The following is a 16,084-nucleotide window of genomic DNA, read 5'->3' on the forward strand; positions in this document are numbered from 1 at the left end:
TTCGGATAAGAAAACTAAGACAAACTTGGAGCAACCAGTTAGTACTAGTTTTGAGGAAAAAGAGGGTTTAGGGTTTGATTCGGATTCTGAGAAACATGTGAGAGCTGAAGAGAGTGTTGTATCAGTGGCAATTTGTGGCTCTGATACTAAGAAAATGAAGGAGTTGAAGAAGGGTTCTAAGGGAAGTTCCGGGAAGAAGAGTAGCAAAGAGATTTTTGGGCTGGATGCTGATATAGCTGCAAAGAAGGATCTTGAGTTGGAAAGGAAGCTTTCCAAGAAGCTTAAGGTGAAGGAAGGGAAATTAAGGGGTTTGGATGATGGGCTGAACATATTACTCGAAGGAATGTTGCCTGCTATGGATTTATTTGGAGAAGAGGATACTCATGGTGCTAGTGAATTGCCGAAGAAAAGGTTGAAGAAGAGCTTGTTGAGTAAGAAGCATAAGGAGGAAATATTGCCAAATGAAGGGATGGAAGTAGAGACAATAGATAGAGCGTTTGAGCTCATGAGAACTTCTGATCAAGATGGAGCATTAGGAGATATTGCTGATTGTGGAACTATGAGGAGGAAGCATAAGAAAAGAAAGTTGTTGAGACAGGAGCAAGAAGACAATATAGTGGATGATGATTTGTGCATATCGAATAATGTAGAATCCGTGGCAATGGAGGTGGCATCAGAGCATGTTTCTGCTGAAGTTCCAGCAAAGAAAGAAAAGGGAAAATATATTGCACCTCACTTAAGAGCTCGTGCTGGAAATGAACCTGAAGAGCATACTCAGATACGAAGACGTATACGAGGTATGGAGGACAGGCTTTAGTTTTGGCTTCACATGTCTAACTGTATACCATGTATTGATTTTCTTCTAAATTGAGTTCTTTTGTAGGACTTCTTAATAGGCTTTCTGAATCTAATGTTGAATCAATTACTGGAGAATTGTCAACAATCTTTCAGGTTTGCTGCACCATTAGTTGTATCTTAACTGTCTCTTTGTGGTGCATTATCGAAAGAAACTTTTTTATGTCATTTTGAAATGGAAAAACAAAGAGTTGCAAAGAGAGGGAACTTAAACTTAGGTAGACACTAGGAAATCTTACCAATTGTCTCTTTTTTTAAAAAAAAAATCTTACTGCATTTTTTAAAATGAAGATTCAATGATTAATCTCGAAGAGTAGTACAATGTACTTGTTCTTTTCAAATTTGGAATATTTAAAGGTAAAGGGTCAAATGACCTTCTGCTAACTCTAGCATGAAGGTTGAAATTCTGGTAAAAAATATTTCTTATAAGTAGAATATGTTGTTGCTGCTTCTGTTGGCTTTTTTTTTTAAAAAAAAAGGTCTTGGTGATTTTCTCTATGTAAAGAATGGATGTCCACTGTCAAAGCATCTGAACTGCTCCCCTGTCTCTTGTGTATGCTTCAAATTACACCATATTGTACTAATGCACAGTGTTGTTGCTACCCCAATCATTTAACTTGTTTATTTAGTTTTTGTTTGCTTGATAAGTTGTTTCTATGAAATCTAACCACATAAGAAGTTGAACTATTCTATAAAGTTTTGATGCAATTCTCTTCCAGTCTGTTGCACGTAGTAGTGTAGCTTCACACATTATGATTGAGGAGGCTTTGGCATCATTCTCAGGTGGGCCACGGGGCAATGAACAGTTAAGCATTTGAGCCTTTCTATTTTAGTTACCTTCCCTGTTGAATTGCTATTTGGTGGATTTGTTGTTTCTGTATTTAAAATAATTTGATTGGGAAGCATTGTATTATCGATGAAAAATTTTCAAAATGATGATGATGATGATGATGATGATGATGATGATGATGATCATGATCATGATCATGATCATGATCATGATCATGATCATGATCATGATCATGATAATGATAATGATAATGATAATGATAATGATAATGATAATAATCATGATGATAATGATAATAATCATGATGATAATGATAATAATCATGATGATGATCATGATCATGATCATGATCATAATAATAATAATGATAATGATAATGATAATAATCATGATGATGATGATGATGATGATGATGATGATGATGATGATGATGAATTTTAATGGCTTAATAATATTTATCTCTTCATTTAAGGCTAAAACTGAATTTGTTGTTGTTGTTGAAGATCCTGAACCAAATTCAGTTTTAGCCTTAAATGAAGAGATAAATATTATTAAGCCATTAAAATTCATTGTACAGGGCTTCAGTCAATTACTCAAATTTAGTTATAGCCCTACTGCTAGAGTACCCAGCACAGAAGTGGGAAAAAGGCAGATAATGTTTTTTGTATAGCTTAGAAGAAATATATGATTGAAAGGAAAAGGTTGTGCACAAATCGGTGTTGGTTTAGGACAAATTATTTTCATATTTTGAGTTTAGAATCATATATTTTTCTATTTTAAATATTATAATACTAGTTCATATTGTCGTGTTCAGTCCTTGAGTATGTCAGATCCCTCCTCTTTGATCTTACATTGAATACTGCACAATGTTGCTTTTAGTTTAACTGACATCCCTCTCCCCTTCTTCCTCTTTTGGTGAAGGTACGCTGCTATTTTTGCTGCATTTGTTGCAGGGATGGCCTGTTTAGTTGGTGTTGACTTCAGTGCAAAGTTTATGGCATCCTTTGTCAAATGCTTTGAGGTAATGCTTGAAAAAGAAGTCCAACATGCTGATTATATATATATATATATATATATTGCCCTTTTTAGTTTTAGTTTCTTCATCAGATCACCCTTGTGCTCTCATTGTATTGTGCAGACTGACTGTAGTTTATAATCTTCACATATTTCATTCCAGGATGAGTACCTTAAAGAGGACAATCTCTCTCTGCGGAATCTTACACTTCTCTTATCCTATTTATGCATATTTGGGGTCTGTTGCAGGTGGGTATACTGCACCAATCATTTTGAAGTATTAAGTGATTTTTAACTGTACCCTGACAGATATCTTCTTTAATGCTTTAGTGATTTAATATATGACTTTCTAGTCATGTTGAGCAAGCGATTGACCGAGATAGATGTCTCTATCATATTGGCAGTTCTACAGTGTAAGATTTTTATTTTTCCCTTGGTTATTTTTCTAGTTTGTAATGTTCCCTTCTGCAGTTTGTTTGTTGTTTGGTGGGGAGGTGGGACAATTTGACATTAAGGGACTGAGTGCTATAAATTTTCAGATTTTAAAGTCAGTTTAAGCTTTTGCACTCTTCAGAAGCATTTTTTACGCATTTGGCCAACTTTTTATTGTACAAGCCATACATGCATCTTATGAAATATTCCATAGGTGTATTGAGCACTTGGAGTTTTCTTATCTAATTTCTCTCTCTTCAATATTAGTAGGATAGGTCTCATGTATTTGTTTTAATTTGTTTGTGGTGGTTGACTTGTTGTATCTTTGGTAAATTGCGCTCACACCCTTTAAGATTTATCAAAACTACTTGCACCATCTTCTATTTGACCAGTATACATTCTCCTCCCTTATGTTATACCAACTGCACGTCTAAACAATACACTTAGATCCTCTGGTGTTAATGTAATTAACAGATGTGTGTCACCTGTGTACTAATACGAAAAATACCCTTAAATAACAATGTTAAAAGAACAAGAGTCTTTATAATTATTATTCTATCTTTATGTGTTCTCTATGCATAATGAGATTGTGGGGGGTGTTAAAACTGACCTTTTTTTCTCCTCGTTTTAATACAAATTCAGTGTAATGACATAATAGAGGAGAGGTGAGTGTATACTGGTCAAATAGATGGATGGTATGTGTAATTTTGATAACCTAATGCAGTTTACCATTGTCTCTTTATTCTCTTCGGTCTTTGGAGTTGGTCTTATATTTCCTTATTTTAATCCTTTTATCTCCTTTGCTTATGTGAATTTATAATTGTTACTAATGTACTTCTCTAGATATTTTTATAAGAAATTCCCAATGGATGAACCATATCTGACTTTTATCTTTATTCCATTTGTCTTAATAGGTTGTGGAATGAAAATTAGGGCTGATGATCCAATTTCCATGAAAAATTTGATCGTTAGTGTTCAGAAGACGACAAGTGACCTGAAGGCTTCCTCCAGAGATAATCATGAAAAGAGAAATAGTAAAAGAGTGAGCATGCTATATTTTATTATCAGAGAAGTTCTCTGGTTTTTCTGCACATAGTTCAGCACTGATTACTTGGCAACACTTGTAGATGGAGTTCATGCTTGAAACCATATGTGACATCAAGAACAACAAGAAAAGACAAAAGGAGGACCCTATACACCACACTCGGATTAAGAAGTGGTTGCAGAAGGTTGCATTCTTATGTGGCATTGTTTATTATTCAATCACCTTTCTCTGTAGATATTACTTGCAAAAGATAATTACTTTTTTTGGGGAGGATATCTTACAAAGTTGGAACGAATTTATTTTAAGACTTTTATTTTTAAAAGATGTGAAGAAAAGAAATGTGTTCCTAGTGACTATTCTTTTGTTCATTCCCAGTGACTTCTGTTTCATTTGTGTTATTTCCAGTTAAGAGTGGATGACATTTTACTTAGAGGTCTTAAATGGAGCAAGTTACTTGATCCTGATAAGAAGGGTCAGTGGTGGTTACCTGGGGATTTGGCTTCTGCAACAGATAATGTCGAAGAAGTTGCTAACAGAATCGACAAAGATATTCTTGAAACACAACGCATGCTTCAGCTTGCCGCGGCACAAAAGATGAACACAGATGCCAGAAGAGCAATCTTCTGTATAATAATGAGTGGTGAGGACTATATTGATGCATGTGAGAAGCTTCTTCGATTGGAATTACCTGGGAAGCAGGTCAGCCTTTTTTTTTAAGTTTACTAAACTTTGTGTTCTTTCAATTATGAGACCCTCCATGTTGACATATCTATTTTCTTAATGCTATAGGACAGAGATATAATGCGGGTTCTTCTCGAGTGTTGCTTACAAGAGAAAGTTTTTAACAAGTATTATACGGTGCTGGCGACGAAGTTGTGCGAGCATGACAAAAATCACAAGTTTACTCTGCAGGTAATGTTACTCTCCTTGTTATAAAACTGGTATGAATGCTAATTTGAAACAGAACTATATATTGCTATTGTGTATGGAAAATATGACAAGAGGTAGATGATTATGAGAAACTATTGGACTGTGATCAATAGTAGCACCAATGTGGGTGCTTGCACAGATGTGACAAAATAGTGCTGAGGAATTCTCAAATGCTTTGGATGTCCAATGTGAATTACTGAATTGCATTATTTTGCTTGATTTATGTTATCATAACAGCACTTGATATTAATTTATGACTCATTTTTACCCCTACCGTTATTGCAGTTTTGCATTTGGGACCACTTTAAGGAACTTGATTCAATGCAGCTTATGAGGTCAATGCACCTTGCCAAATTTGTGGCTGAAATGGTTTCCTCTTTCACCCTCTCCCTTGCAGTGTTGAAGACTGTGGAGCTCAGTGATCTCAACCTGTTATCCCCAAGAAGAGTTATGCATTTTCGCATGCTGTTTGAGGCCATCTTCGAGTACCCTGATAGCACCGTCTGGAATGTATTCACACGTGTGGCCGTGGCCCCTGAACTCGAGGGTCTTCGACAAGGCATTGAATTCTTCGGTAAAGAGTACATTGTCAAATCCAACAAAGATCTAAGTCAGAAGTTTAAGTTGGTAAAAAGAGCCCTTAATAATGTGGAAGGAGTTTTGATGTGAATGAAGTGTTGAATTATATTCCCAATTTTGTTGTCAGTTATGCTAATTTTATTTAAATAATTCTTACATATCCTTCTGAATCCACATGTTCTGGTCTACCCGTAAAACTAAAACTAAATAAGAAAATTTTGTTTATTAAACAAGCATTACTATTAAAATCCTATTACTGAGCATGAAAATTTTCTATGCTGATGAGTTGCATGTGAAACAATGTTTATGTAACTAAGAAATGAGGTTCCATTTGTGGCGCACCTTCCAAAACAGGTGTTCTTACACGGGGCACTCCATAACGTCTACTGGCCAGGATTTAAGAGCGCTTTTGTTTTTAGATAACTGATTTTGAAATAAAGTGACTTGTGTTTAGTAATTGTGTAAAAGATTAACACAACAAATCAATTGTGAACAGAAATGCAAAACCTCATTCTTGGTGAAACCAATTTGACAATTAGTATGGAATTTTGGTTAACCAAACAAAACTAAACACCATCTGAAAAGCACATAAGTTTATTTTTTTCAGTATTATTAATTTAATCTTGTTACGTGTACATTTTTATAATTGATACTAATTTGATACTTGTATAAAAATACGCAGGATAAATATTTCTCGAACTTCTCTTCAAATCAAATTATAAACAAATTTTAAAATTAAAAATAAAAAACCTCAACTAAACCTCCTATAAAAAAAATCAATATTTCTTTTGGAAAAAAAAAAGAAGCCTATCTCGCTTGATAAGTCACTTCTTTTTGTATGGTTCGTCCAGCCCAGTTTGTCCTTGATCAACTTTGGATGGGTGAAATATACATCGGCCAATGAAAAACATGGGGGGTATATGTAGAAGATAATCTGACATTGAAGTCAGTTTTTGTAAGATAATATCAATGATTCTAATATTTTTACTCAACATACCTCTTTGTTCTACTCAAAGGTTCTTTTATTAGCAATTCATACATTCAAAACTGTTGTTTAGGATGATCAGTTACAGGTCAAATAATAAACAGCTATAAAGAGGGGATTAATTTCATAAAGAATTAAAGATTGATATAAAAACACTCATTTTAAATAATGAAATCCGAGATATAGTTCGGTTTCGATCGAGTTATAATGGACGGACTAAAAATTAATTAAAACTTTTAGATTTGACCACTTTAGTAATTAATAAATCCGACATAAAATAATTACAATTCATAAAATCTGAAGAAAAATATAATACCAAAGCAAAGTGTGAATGATGTAGCAACTAGCAAGTAGCAACATATACGATTATGGGAAAGTATGAGGAGCCAATGAAATATTTATACAATGTGTACAATGGAAGTTTAGGGAGTATTAGGGATATAATTATTAATGTTATCTTTTCTCATTAGCTGAAACTTTTGGGATGAGTGGTATTATAACATGGTATTAGAGCGCTAGATCTAAAAAGTTAAGAGTTCGATCCTTGATGAATCCCAAAATCAATGATGTTTATTATCACTAGTACTCGAATGGTTATTTTAGTTAATATAGGGGATGTTCATTTTATAACTCAATAGGTACACATTGTACTTTCTTTATGTAGCAAAACCTTTTCAGTTTAAATTTTAATCTAAAATTTGATGACACAAAGCCACGAAAAACAAAATCTCACATGCATATATGATCAAATTCATATACCACTACGTCATATATATTTCGGAAAAGCAAAATCACTAATTCTTTTATCATTATTCATTATCATGTAGTGTATATATATGCAATAATGTATTCACACATACTATCTTGCTTCCACGGTATGGTCATGCTTAGTTAATTTTGCATTTGAACTATTATTATCGTTATATATACAATTATCATTCATGGAAAATCATAATTCTCATAACCTACCCTCTGATACCACATAAATTTAATATAATTTTTCGTGTATATTATAAAACTGCTGCGCATGTTCATGTTACAAGAATCTTCAAATTCGTGTCTTTTACAAATAGAAATGGGCAGAGAGTTATTAACCTTAGTTCATAAGTGTAAAAATGGGCCCAACACTAATATGGAAGAATTCATTGTCTATTTGTGTTTTCTTTTGTTCTTTTTTCAATTCTTAGTGGTGAATAGAGAAAAAAGAACTTCATGACGAAAAGTGAGAAGACTGAATTTTTTTCATTAGAAACTAACTTTCATCAAGTTGATTACTTGTATAATAATGAACTTATTTCTGTTTCCAACGGTGCCCTTCGTTGGGAGGTTAGTTACTAGTCATTACTCATGGTGGCCATTAATGTACACATCTACAATTTCCAAATCCTGTAATATTCATTTCAGACAAAAATTGGTTGTACCAACTAAAAACTTTCTTTTGCTCCAATAATTGTTAGGAGCGATTGCATGCGTAGAGTTTATCACGGTTGTGCAACAAACCAGAGAGATAATAGGAATTTAACTTCTTTTAAATATACTAATAAAAGGAGAGGAGAAAAAGTAGCAAACTAAATTTTAAATTCTGAAACTCCACATCTTTAGAACAGTAGTTATAGGATTAGATATTATAAATAGGTAGGCTGGAAAAGCTAGTAGGCAGGAAATAAGTGGAGTGAAAATCTAGAGGGAGAGAATTGACCTCTCGAAAGTCAATTATTCTTGTTTTTCTTTCATTTAAATCTATAATATTATTCTGTCAGTGAGGTAATTATCACATCGATAATTCCTTCTTCTGTTCAGTTATTCTGTTCTTCCCTTCTACCCTTATCTTCTACACTCAATTCTGCCCTAACAGTAAGGATACTAGAGAAACCGTAACAATTGGTATCAGAAGTTCGATCTGGGCTTCTTCCTGTGAATAGTTTCCACACGCAGCGGAGGTGCGATGGAGGATCGGGTTGAGAGTCTGGAGAAACAGTTGAATGAGTTTTGATCTGAACAAAATAGAATAATGGAAACGATGACACAAAGGATGGATGAATTAGTAATGCGAATCCCACAACAGGATTCGAGCAGTGGGAACTCACGCATCAACGATCCGGGTGGCGGGCGTCAGCGAGATCCACCTCCAAACAGGGGTGATCTCAATCGCAGAGTGGACATTCCTTCGTTTGATAGCTCGGATGCGAGCGGATGGTTGGTTCGAATGGATCGTTATTTTCGCATATCAAGGATTCAGGTGGAAGAGAAACTCGAGTACGCGGTGCTTGCACTTCATGGGGAAGCTTTAACATAGTTTGAATGGTGGGAGTTTCAATCCACCTTCCCTTCATGGATTCGTTTTAAACAAGATTTGCTCAAACGATTTGAGCCTGGTGCAGATGCGAATCCTCTTGCGCCATTATTGCAGGTGAGACAGCATGGGTCGGTTATGGAGTATCGGAGAGACTTTGAGATAGCGGCTAGGGCACATAGACATTTGGGGGGAGATACCTTGTTGTGCATGTTCCATGAAGGACTCAAACCGTCGATCAAAGCGGAGATGAGAGTTGCCGAGTTTGAAGACCTCCAGGCGCTGATGGATAGGGCCATGATGTTAGAGTCAAGGAATGAAGCGTGGCGTACAGAAGGAACGCACCCAGGAGGAAGACGAAATGAAAATACTAACTGTTTGGGGTGGAGCGGTGCCAGATCCAATAATTGGGCTCAGCACACTTCACAATCTCCTTCAATAACTAAACAACCCACATCCATCCCTCATAGTAAAACAGAATCCAATACTTCCTCGGCCCCTTCCACCACTAATATCACAAAGCCTTCATCATGATGGATTTCAAATGAGGAATGGAGTGAGAGACAGCGCAAGGGTCTCTGTTTTCGATGCGGGGACAAGTGGAATCCTGGCCATGCATGCAAGTTCAGACATCAACAACTCATTCTCCTGGGGGAGGCGGATGAACAACCCGGGGATTGTTGCGAAGATTTGGCCTCGGACGAACCTGTCGTAACCATTAATAGTCTTTCTCTTCGTCTCTCTTCTCTAAGTTATTGGGGACTTACATCACACCAAACTTTGAAGGTACGAGCTACTATAAACGGTGTTGAGGTGGTCGTGTTGGTTGACCCAGGGGCTGAGGCGAATTTTATTTCATCTTCTCTTGTCTCCATACTGGGTTTGCCATTGGTACACCTGCCTCCTTTCCGAATTGAGGTTGGAAATGGAGCAATAGAGCATGGGTTAGGTGGCTGTGAAAAAGTGGAATTATTGGTACAAGAAATTTCTATTGTGGAGGACTTCTTGGTGATAGAATTGGGACGTTCTGAAGTCGTTTTGGGTGCGGGGTGGATTGCTAGTTTGGGCATATTTGAAGGGGATTATAACGCCTTATCCTTAAGCTGGATGTTGAATGGGAAGAAGGTGACTTTGCATGGTGATCCCTCTTTAGGGAGAAGTCGAGCTAGTGTAAAAGTGACTTTAAATGCCCTGAGAAATAATGAAGAGGGCTTTCTCGTAACCCCTGTGTTCATTGCCGATTCTACAGAAGCCCAACTATCTGTTTCATCAGCAACTTTGGCAATTTTGCAGCAATTTGAGGATGTCTTTCAGTCCCCATATGGTCTTCCTCCACAAAGAACGCACAATCATGCTATAGTACTAAAAGACAGTGCAGAGATCCCAAACATTAGACCTTACAGATATCCACATTATCAGAAGGCAGAAATAAAAAAAATAATTGATGAAATGCTGCAGATTGGGATTATTCGGCCCAGCACAAGTCCCTTCTCGAGCCCGGTAATTCTGGTAAAGAAAAAGGATGGTGGGTGGAGGTTTTGCGTCAACTATAGGGCCCTCAATAAGATCACGGTGCCGGACAAATTTCCTATTCCTATTATAGAGGAGCTATTGGATGAGCTCGATGGTGCAACAGTGTTTTCCAAATTGGATCTCAAATCCGGATATCATCAAATTTGAATGAAGGAGGAGGATATTCATAAGACAGCTTTTCGCACCCACGATGGCCATTACGAATTCCTTGTAATGCCTTTTGGCCTCACAAACGCTCCATCCACTTTTCAAGCCCTCATGAACACTGTACTTCGTCCGTTCCTCAGAAAATTTGCTCTAGTTTTCTTCGATGACATCCTTATTTATAGCAAGGATCTCATTAACCACAGAGGTCATTTGCAGAATATTTTTGAAGTACTGAGGCAGCACAGTTTATTGGTAAATAAAGAGAAGTGCTGTTTTGAAGCAACGAGTATTGAGTACCTTGGCCACGTTATTTCTGCCGAAGGGGTGGCGGCTGATCCTAAGAAACTCAGAGATATGCTTGACTGGCCTCCACCAAAAGATATTCGCAGCTTGAGGGGTTTCTTGGGCTTAACCGGATATTATCGCCGTTTTGTAAAGGGGTATGGTACTATTGCTGCTCCTCTCACCCAACTTCTCAAAAAGGACTCTTTTAATTGGGGTAAGGATGCTGAATCTGCTTTTCAAAAGCTCAAAACAGCTATGGTTTCAGTTCTGGTTTTAGCCGTTCCATGCTTTTCTAAACCTTTCCAGCTGGAAACCGATGCATCCGGAAAGGGAGTGGGTGCTGTCTTGATGCAGGAGGGTCGGCCAATTGCTTTTATGAGCCAAAACTCTCGGAAACAGCCCATCAAAAATCTGTCTACGAAAGAGAGTTGATGGCAATTGCTCTAGCTGTTCAAAAGTGGAAACACTATCTCATGGGACAGCAGTTCACAGTTTTTACTGATCAACATTCCTTGAATTTTTTATTAGATCAGCGTGTAGCAGACGAAGGCCAGCAGAAATGGTTATCCAAGTTACTGGGATACAATTTTGACATTAAATATAAGGCAGGGACAGAAAACAGGGTGGCTAATGCCCTTTCTAGGAAATTTCATTTCTCCTCCCTGTCTTTTTCCATGGCAGCAGAATGGGATGATATGGAAGCTGAAGTATTGGCTGATGAGAAATTAAATGGGATTATGCAGAAGTTGTTAGTGGGAGAAGAAACTACACCCGGTTTTGCATTAATGAATGGAAAACTCAAATATAAAGGGAGGTTAGTGCTTGCAAAAACCTCTAAATGGATTCCAAAAATTCTGATGGAATTTCATAGCTCCAAGCTGGGAGCCCATTCGGGCTTCTTTAGAACTTACAAGAGGATTTCTGCTATCCTTTATTGGGAGGGTATGAAGGCAGCAGTGATGAACTTTATTAAAGGCTGTGAAATTTGTCAGCAGAACAAACATTCTACCTTGCAACCTGCTGGTCTCCTACAACCGCTGCCAATTCCTTCCAATGTATGGGCTGACATCTCAATGGATTTCATAGGGGGATTACCCAAAGCCAATGAGATGGATACAATATTTGTGGTGGTGGACCGCATGACTAAATATGCTCATTTCTTCCCACTTTCACATCCCTTTACGGCAAAGGATGTTGCTGTTTTGTTCATTAAGGAAGTGGTACGCCTCCATGGTTTTCCATCATCAATTGTCTCCGATCGAGACAAAATATTCATGAGTGCTTTCTGGACTGAAGTTTTTAAACAGGCCGGTACTACCTTGAAGATGTCCTCAGCCTATCACCCACAGACCGACGGCCAAACTGAGGCGGTGAATAAATGCTTGGAAACCTACCTGCGATGCTTAACTGGTGCTAAACCTAAACAATGGCCAGCTTGGCTTTCTTGGGCAGAGTTTTGGTATAATACCTCATACCATGGCTCTATTCGGATGACACCTTTTCGAGCTTTATATGGCAGGGAACCTCCAGCTTTATTACGAGGAGGGATGGAATCTTCAGTAGAAGAAGTAAGGGTCTTATTGGAGGAACGAAATCAGATGCTAGATGAAATCCAATTTCAGCTTAATAGGGCTCAGAACAGAATGAGACAAAGTGCAGACAAGAAAAGACGTGATGTATCTTTTGAAGTAGGAGACTTTGTGTATCTCAAACTTCAGCCATATAGGATGAAATCTTTGGCAGCCAGATCAAATCAGAAGTTAGGTGCAAAGTTTTATGGTCCTTTTGAGGTGCTAGAAAGGATTGGAGCAGTGGCCTATAGGCTGAAATTACCTGACACCGCAAGAATACATCCTGTTTTTCATATTTCCCAGTTGAAGAAAAGTGTTGGACCTTCCTTACATCCTCAACCATTACCCGAAGCACTCACTGAAGAAGGGGAATTGCTGGTAGAACCTGAACAAGCCATTGACAGCCGCTACAACAATCAGGGAGATCTTGAGGTCCTTATCAAATGGAAAGAACTGCCAGATTTTGAGAATACTTGGGAGTCAGCAGCAACATTACAGACAACATTTTTCTCTTTCCACCTTGAGGACAAGGTGGCTCTTCATGGGGGGGGGGGTATTGCAACAAACCAGAGAGATAATAGGGATTTAATTCCTTTTAAATATACTTATAAAAGGAGAGGAGAAAAAGTAGCAAACTAAATTTTAAATTCTGAAACTCCACATCTTTAGGACAGTAGTTATAGGATTAGATATTATAAATAGGTAGGCTGGAAAAGCTAGTAGGCAGGAAATAAGTGGAGTGAAAATCTAGAGGGAGAGAATTGACCTCTCGAAAGTCAATTATTCTTGTTTTTCTTTCATTTAAATTTATAATATTATTCTGTCAGTGAGGTAATTATCACATCGATAATTCCTTCCTCTGTTTAGTTATTCTGTTCTTCCCTTCTACCCTTATCTTCTACACTCAATTCTGCCCTAACAGTAAGGATACTAGAAAAACCGTAATAGGTTGCCTGATTTTTTGCAATGTGCTATTGTATCATTAGGATTGAGGACTCGGACATTATACTCTCCGAGCACACCGACAAATCAAATACTCGAACGATCAATAGATTTAGATGCTCTTGGTTATATGTTTAGCGGGAACCTCTTATGACACGTTCGAGGAAGCTTCTATGGCATGGGAACAATTTCTCGGTGTTGGACGATGACATCATCAAAATCAACTCATCGACAATGGTATTCTACTGCATCAAAATCAACCACCAACCATTTAGCAGACCCCACCGCTGCTTGTTGAACAAATACTCCCCTTGGATGAAAACATACAGGGTGATTGTCCGAATGAACATGCAGACAACCACCAAATTCTCTGTCAAACCAACCAACTGACCTAACCAAATACAGCAGCAACAAATTTCCTACCCTTGTATTCTAATTTTCTTCGTTAACATTTTGGTTCTTTACTTAGCTTAGGAAGTAGGCTTTTAACCTATCACAATGTCTTACCTGCATTGAAGTAGGCTCTTAAGTTTTTAACCATATCTTGTATCAGTTTATGTAATCTTCAGATTATGCATAAAATCATATAGTTATTCCAACTTAAGTGTCATAATCTCAGTATTATATAATTATTTAAAAGTCATTTTAGTTCTTTCTACTGTTAATCCATTTTTCATCATCATAAACGGTAGGGGTGAGGTCGAAGTGGTCCTTTTCCTCTATTTATGACACCTGACCACAACAGAACATGTATTGCAAAAGCAAGCCAACAAAAATTTTTATTTGTATGCTGTGTAACCACAGGGTTGTGTAACAACAGGTCCAGAGCAATGGAAGAAAAAAGACAAAATCACAGTCAATGTGATCTTCTTCTGATGTGAGGCATATCTCTATTAACATTTAAGACAACCACTGTCCTCTACAAATAACGACAAAAAAAATGCAGGAGAAAATAAATTCATTTTGACAGCAACGGTATTTCATTCAATTATAAACTAAGCCCCTTAATCATGCCATCATCATCAATTACCACGCAATTCGGGGATTATCTACTAAACCATGCCATTCAACAACAAAATAAAGCTTAAATAGAGTTCTTTTGCGCTTTAATCACCAACATAAAAGACAGACAACATAACTTAACAATTACAACATAACCAATAAGCAACAACACATAAACAACACACAGATCACACTCTTTCTCCTTCCACATGGCGTCGTACAAGTGATTCGTAATTGGCCTTTAGCTTCTCGTAAGATTCTTCCAATTGAATTACCTTGGCCCAAAGCACATTATTTGATTCGCCAAGAAGCTTCACCTTTGTGTAGTTATAATCCCGAATATTTTTCTAGTTACCTCAAGCACGACGCATAGCATCTCATAAGCAGCATATTCTCTTCCAGTTTTTTCAACAATCGAGAAACGACCAGTTACGAATAGCTCTATCTCAAATGGATGACCAGGAATAACAACCGTGAAGCCAAAGAACGGCCTTTGGTCTCCGACAAATCACTCCACCTTGAAAAAATAGGGGCAAGGAATCTCTGCATCCAAGCAAACTTTCAGCAACCACTCCTCCATGCTGCTTACAATCGCAAAATCCGCATTAAACTCCTCGGCCGAAATTACAGAAAGCCCTTTTGCACATTCATGGCACAAAAAATTGAAAAATTAATTAATTTTCAATCCTAAAAAGAATAACAACAGAACATAAAATGTCCAGAATAAACAACACTTACAAATCTGCAAATTGAACAACATCACATTCCATTACTACATTGAATAATTTCATAAATACAGTACTTAACAAAAAATGAAAGTAATTTCACGAAACTTACATGATACGATTGGTCGGAAAGAATTGCCTCCACCGGAGGTAGCCAATTTCTTCCCGCTGCCGTCGGAGGTAAAGTCTACAAAAGTCTACAACTTACTGGTTCGTATCCTCCCAACTCGTGTATACACCAGGCTTATGACCCTTTGTAACAGCAAAGAATAAGAATCGTTGCATATTCTTCTCCATCTCTTATACTTCAGACTGAACTCTTACCACTCTTACAATATGAACTAAATGCCCCTATATATAACATTTATTGTCCATTCGAAATTAAGTGCATACTTTTTAAGGGTTTCAACATATTCTCTTAAGTTTGGGTTCTTACAAGTCATTTTCCATTTTGAAAATTTTTTCCCATTCACTTCTATAATTTTATGTTTTCGAATTCAAAAAAATTAAGCTCACAAATTTTAACACACTATAGGCCCCAAAGTGGACCAAACAAATTCGGCAGCCCACCAAAAATCGGGTTCCAACCCTTACCCATGAATTTTTAACATTTGTAAACCAGCACTCAATGGGAGCTAAATTATAATTAACCCACAAACCACTCCCCTCATTCACCGGTCAAAAGAGGCCCTAACACATCCCTTCTCGTCACTCACCTTGGTTTGGGTACGATTTTCGGCCAATAAATTATTCTTATTTTTATTGGACTTGGTTATTAAAAACTTAGTTGATGTTATTACCTAAAAAAAATTAGTTCATGTATAATATTTTTGATATTTGCTTATAAAAAATAAACTCAATTGAAAAAAAATTCAATTAAAAAATTATATTCTGTTTGTGATGAAAAATCTTAAATTAAACTTTTATCACCATCATTGAAATTAAAAAAGTTGAAT

The 16,084-nt window shown here is 36.9% G+C and overlaps 3 protein-coding genes across 3 annotated transcripts; all 3 read left to right on the forward strand.

Moving 5' to 3' along the window:
- The first annotated feature begins 99 nt into the window (after nucleotides 1-99).
- Nucleotides 100-5,878, forward strand: LOC112701239 (uncharacterized). Its single transcript, XM_025752019.2, has 11 exons — nucleotides 100-797; nucleotides 884-951; nucleotides 1,575-1,660; nucleotides 2,567-2,666; nucleotides 2,823-2,908; nucleotides 2,990-3,072; nucleotides 4,006-4,133; nucleotides 4,219-4,320; nucleotides 4,542-4,835; nucleotides 4,926-5,048; nucleotides 5,352-5,878. The coding sequence occupies exons 1-11, from the start codon at nucleotides 155-157 to the stop codon at nucleotides 5,733-5,735; spliced, it is 2,097 nt and encodes a 698-aa protein (XP_025607804.2). The 5' UTR covers nucleotides 100-154; the 3' UTR covers nucleotides 5,736-5,878.
- Nucleotides 5,879-9,061: 3,183 nt separating this feature from the next.
- LOC140174307 (uncharacterized) lies at nucleotides 9,062-10,603 on the forward strand. The gene is made up of 2 exons (XM_072198738.1): nucleotides 9,062-9,225; nucleotides 9,676-10,603. The coding sequence occupies exons 1-2, from the start codon at nucleotides 9,062-9,064 to the stop codon at nucleotides 10,601-10,603; spliced, it is 1,092 nt and encodes a 363-aa protein (XP_072054839.1).
- Nucleotides 10,604-11,320, forward strand: LOC140174308 (uncharacterized mitochondrial protein AtMg00860-like). The gene has a single exon (XM_072198740.1). It carries the CDS (start codon nucleotides 10,604-10,606, stop codon nucleotides 11,318-11,320), a length of 717 nt encoding a protein of 238 aa, XP_072054841.1.
- The last annotated feature ends 4,764 nt before the right edge of the window (nucleotides 11,321-16,084 follow it).

The sequence above is a fragment of the Arachis hypogaea genome, chromosome 7 (genome assembly GCF_003086295.3).
Source record: "Arachis hypogaea cultivar Tifrunner chromosome 7, arahy.Tifrunner.gnm2.J5K5, whole genome shotgun sequence".
Classification (NCBI taxonomy): domain Eukaryota; kingdom Viridiplantae; phylum Streptophyta; class Magnoliopsida; order Fabales; family Fabaceae; genus Arachis; species Arachis hypogaea.

Excerpts from the sequence above, each read along its gene's own strand:
- LOC112701239 (XM_025752019.2), top strand. The coding sequence starts at position 155 with ATGAAGGAGTTGAAGAAGGGTTCTAAGGGAAGTTCCGGGAAGAAGAGT. Across the intron at positions 4,134-4,218 it reads AAAAGAGAAATAGTAAAAGA|ATGGAGTTCATGCTTGAAAC; the intron begins GTGAGCATGCTA and ends CAACACTTGTAG. Across the intron at positions 4,321-4,541 it reads TTAAGAAGTGGTTGCAGAAG|TTAAGAGTGGATGACATTTT; the intron begins GTTGCATTCTTA and ends TGTTATTTCCAG.
- LOC140174307 (XM_072198738.1), top strand. The coding sequence starts at position 9,062 with ATGGAGTATCGGAGAGACTTTGAGATAGCGGCTAGGGCACATAGACAT. Across the intron at positions 9,226-9,675 it reads CTGATGGATAGGGCCATGAT|TTATTGGGGACTTACATCAC; the intron begins GTTAGAGTCAAG and ends CTCTTCTCTAAG.
- LOC140174308 (XM_072198740.1), top strand. The coding sequence starts at position 10,604 with ATGAAGGAGGAGGATATTCATAAGACAGCTTTTCGCACCCACGATGGC.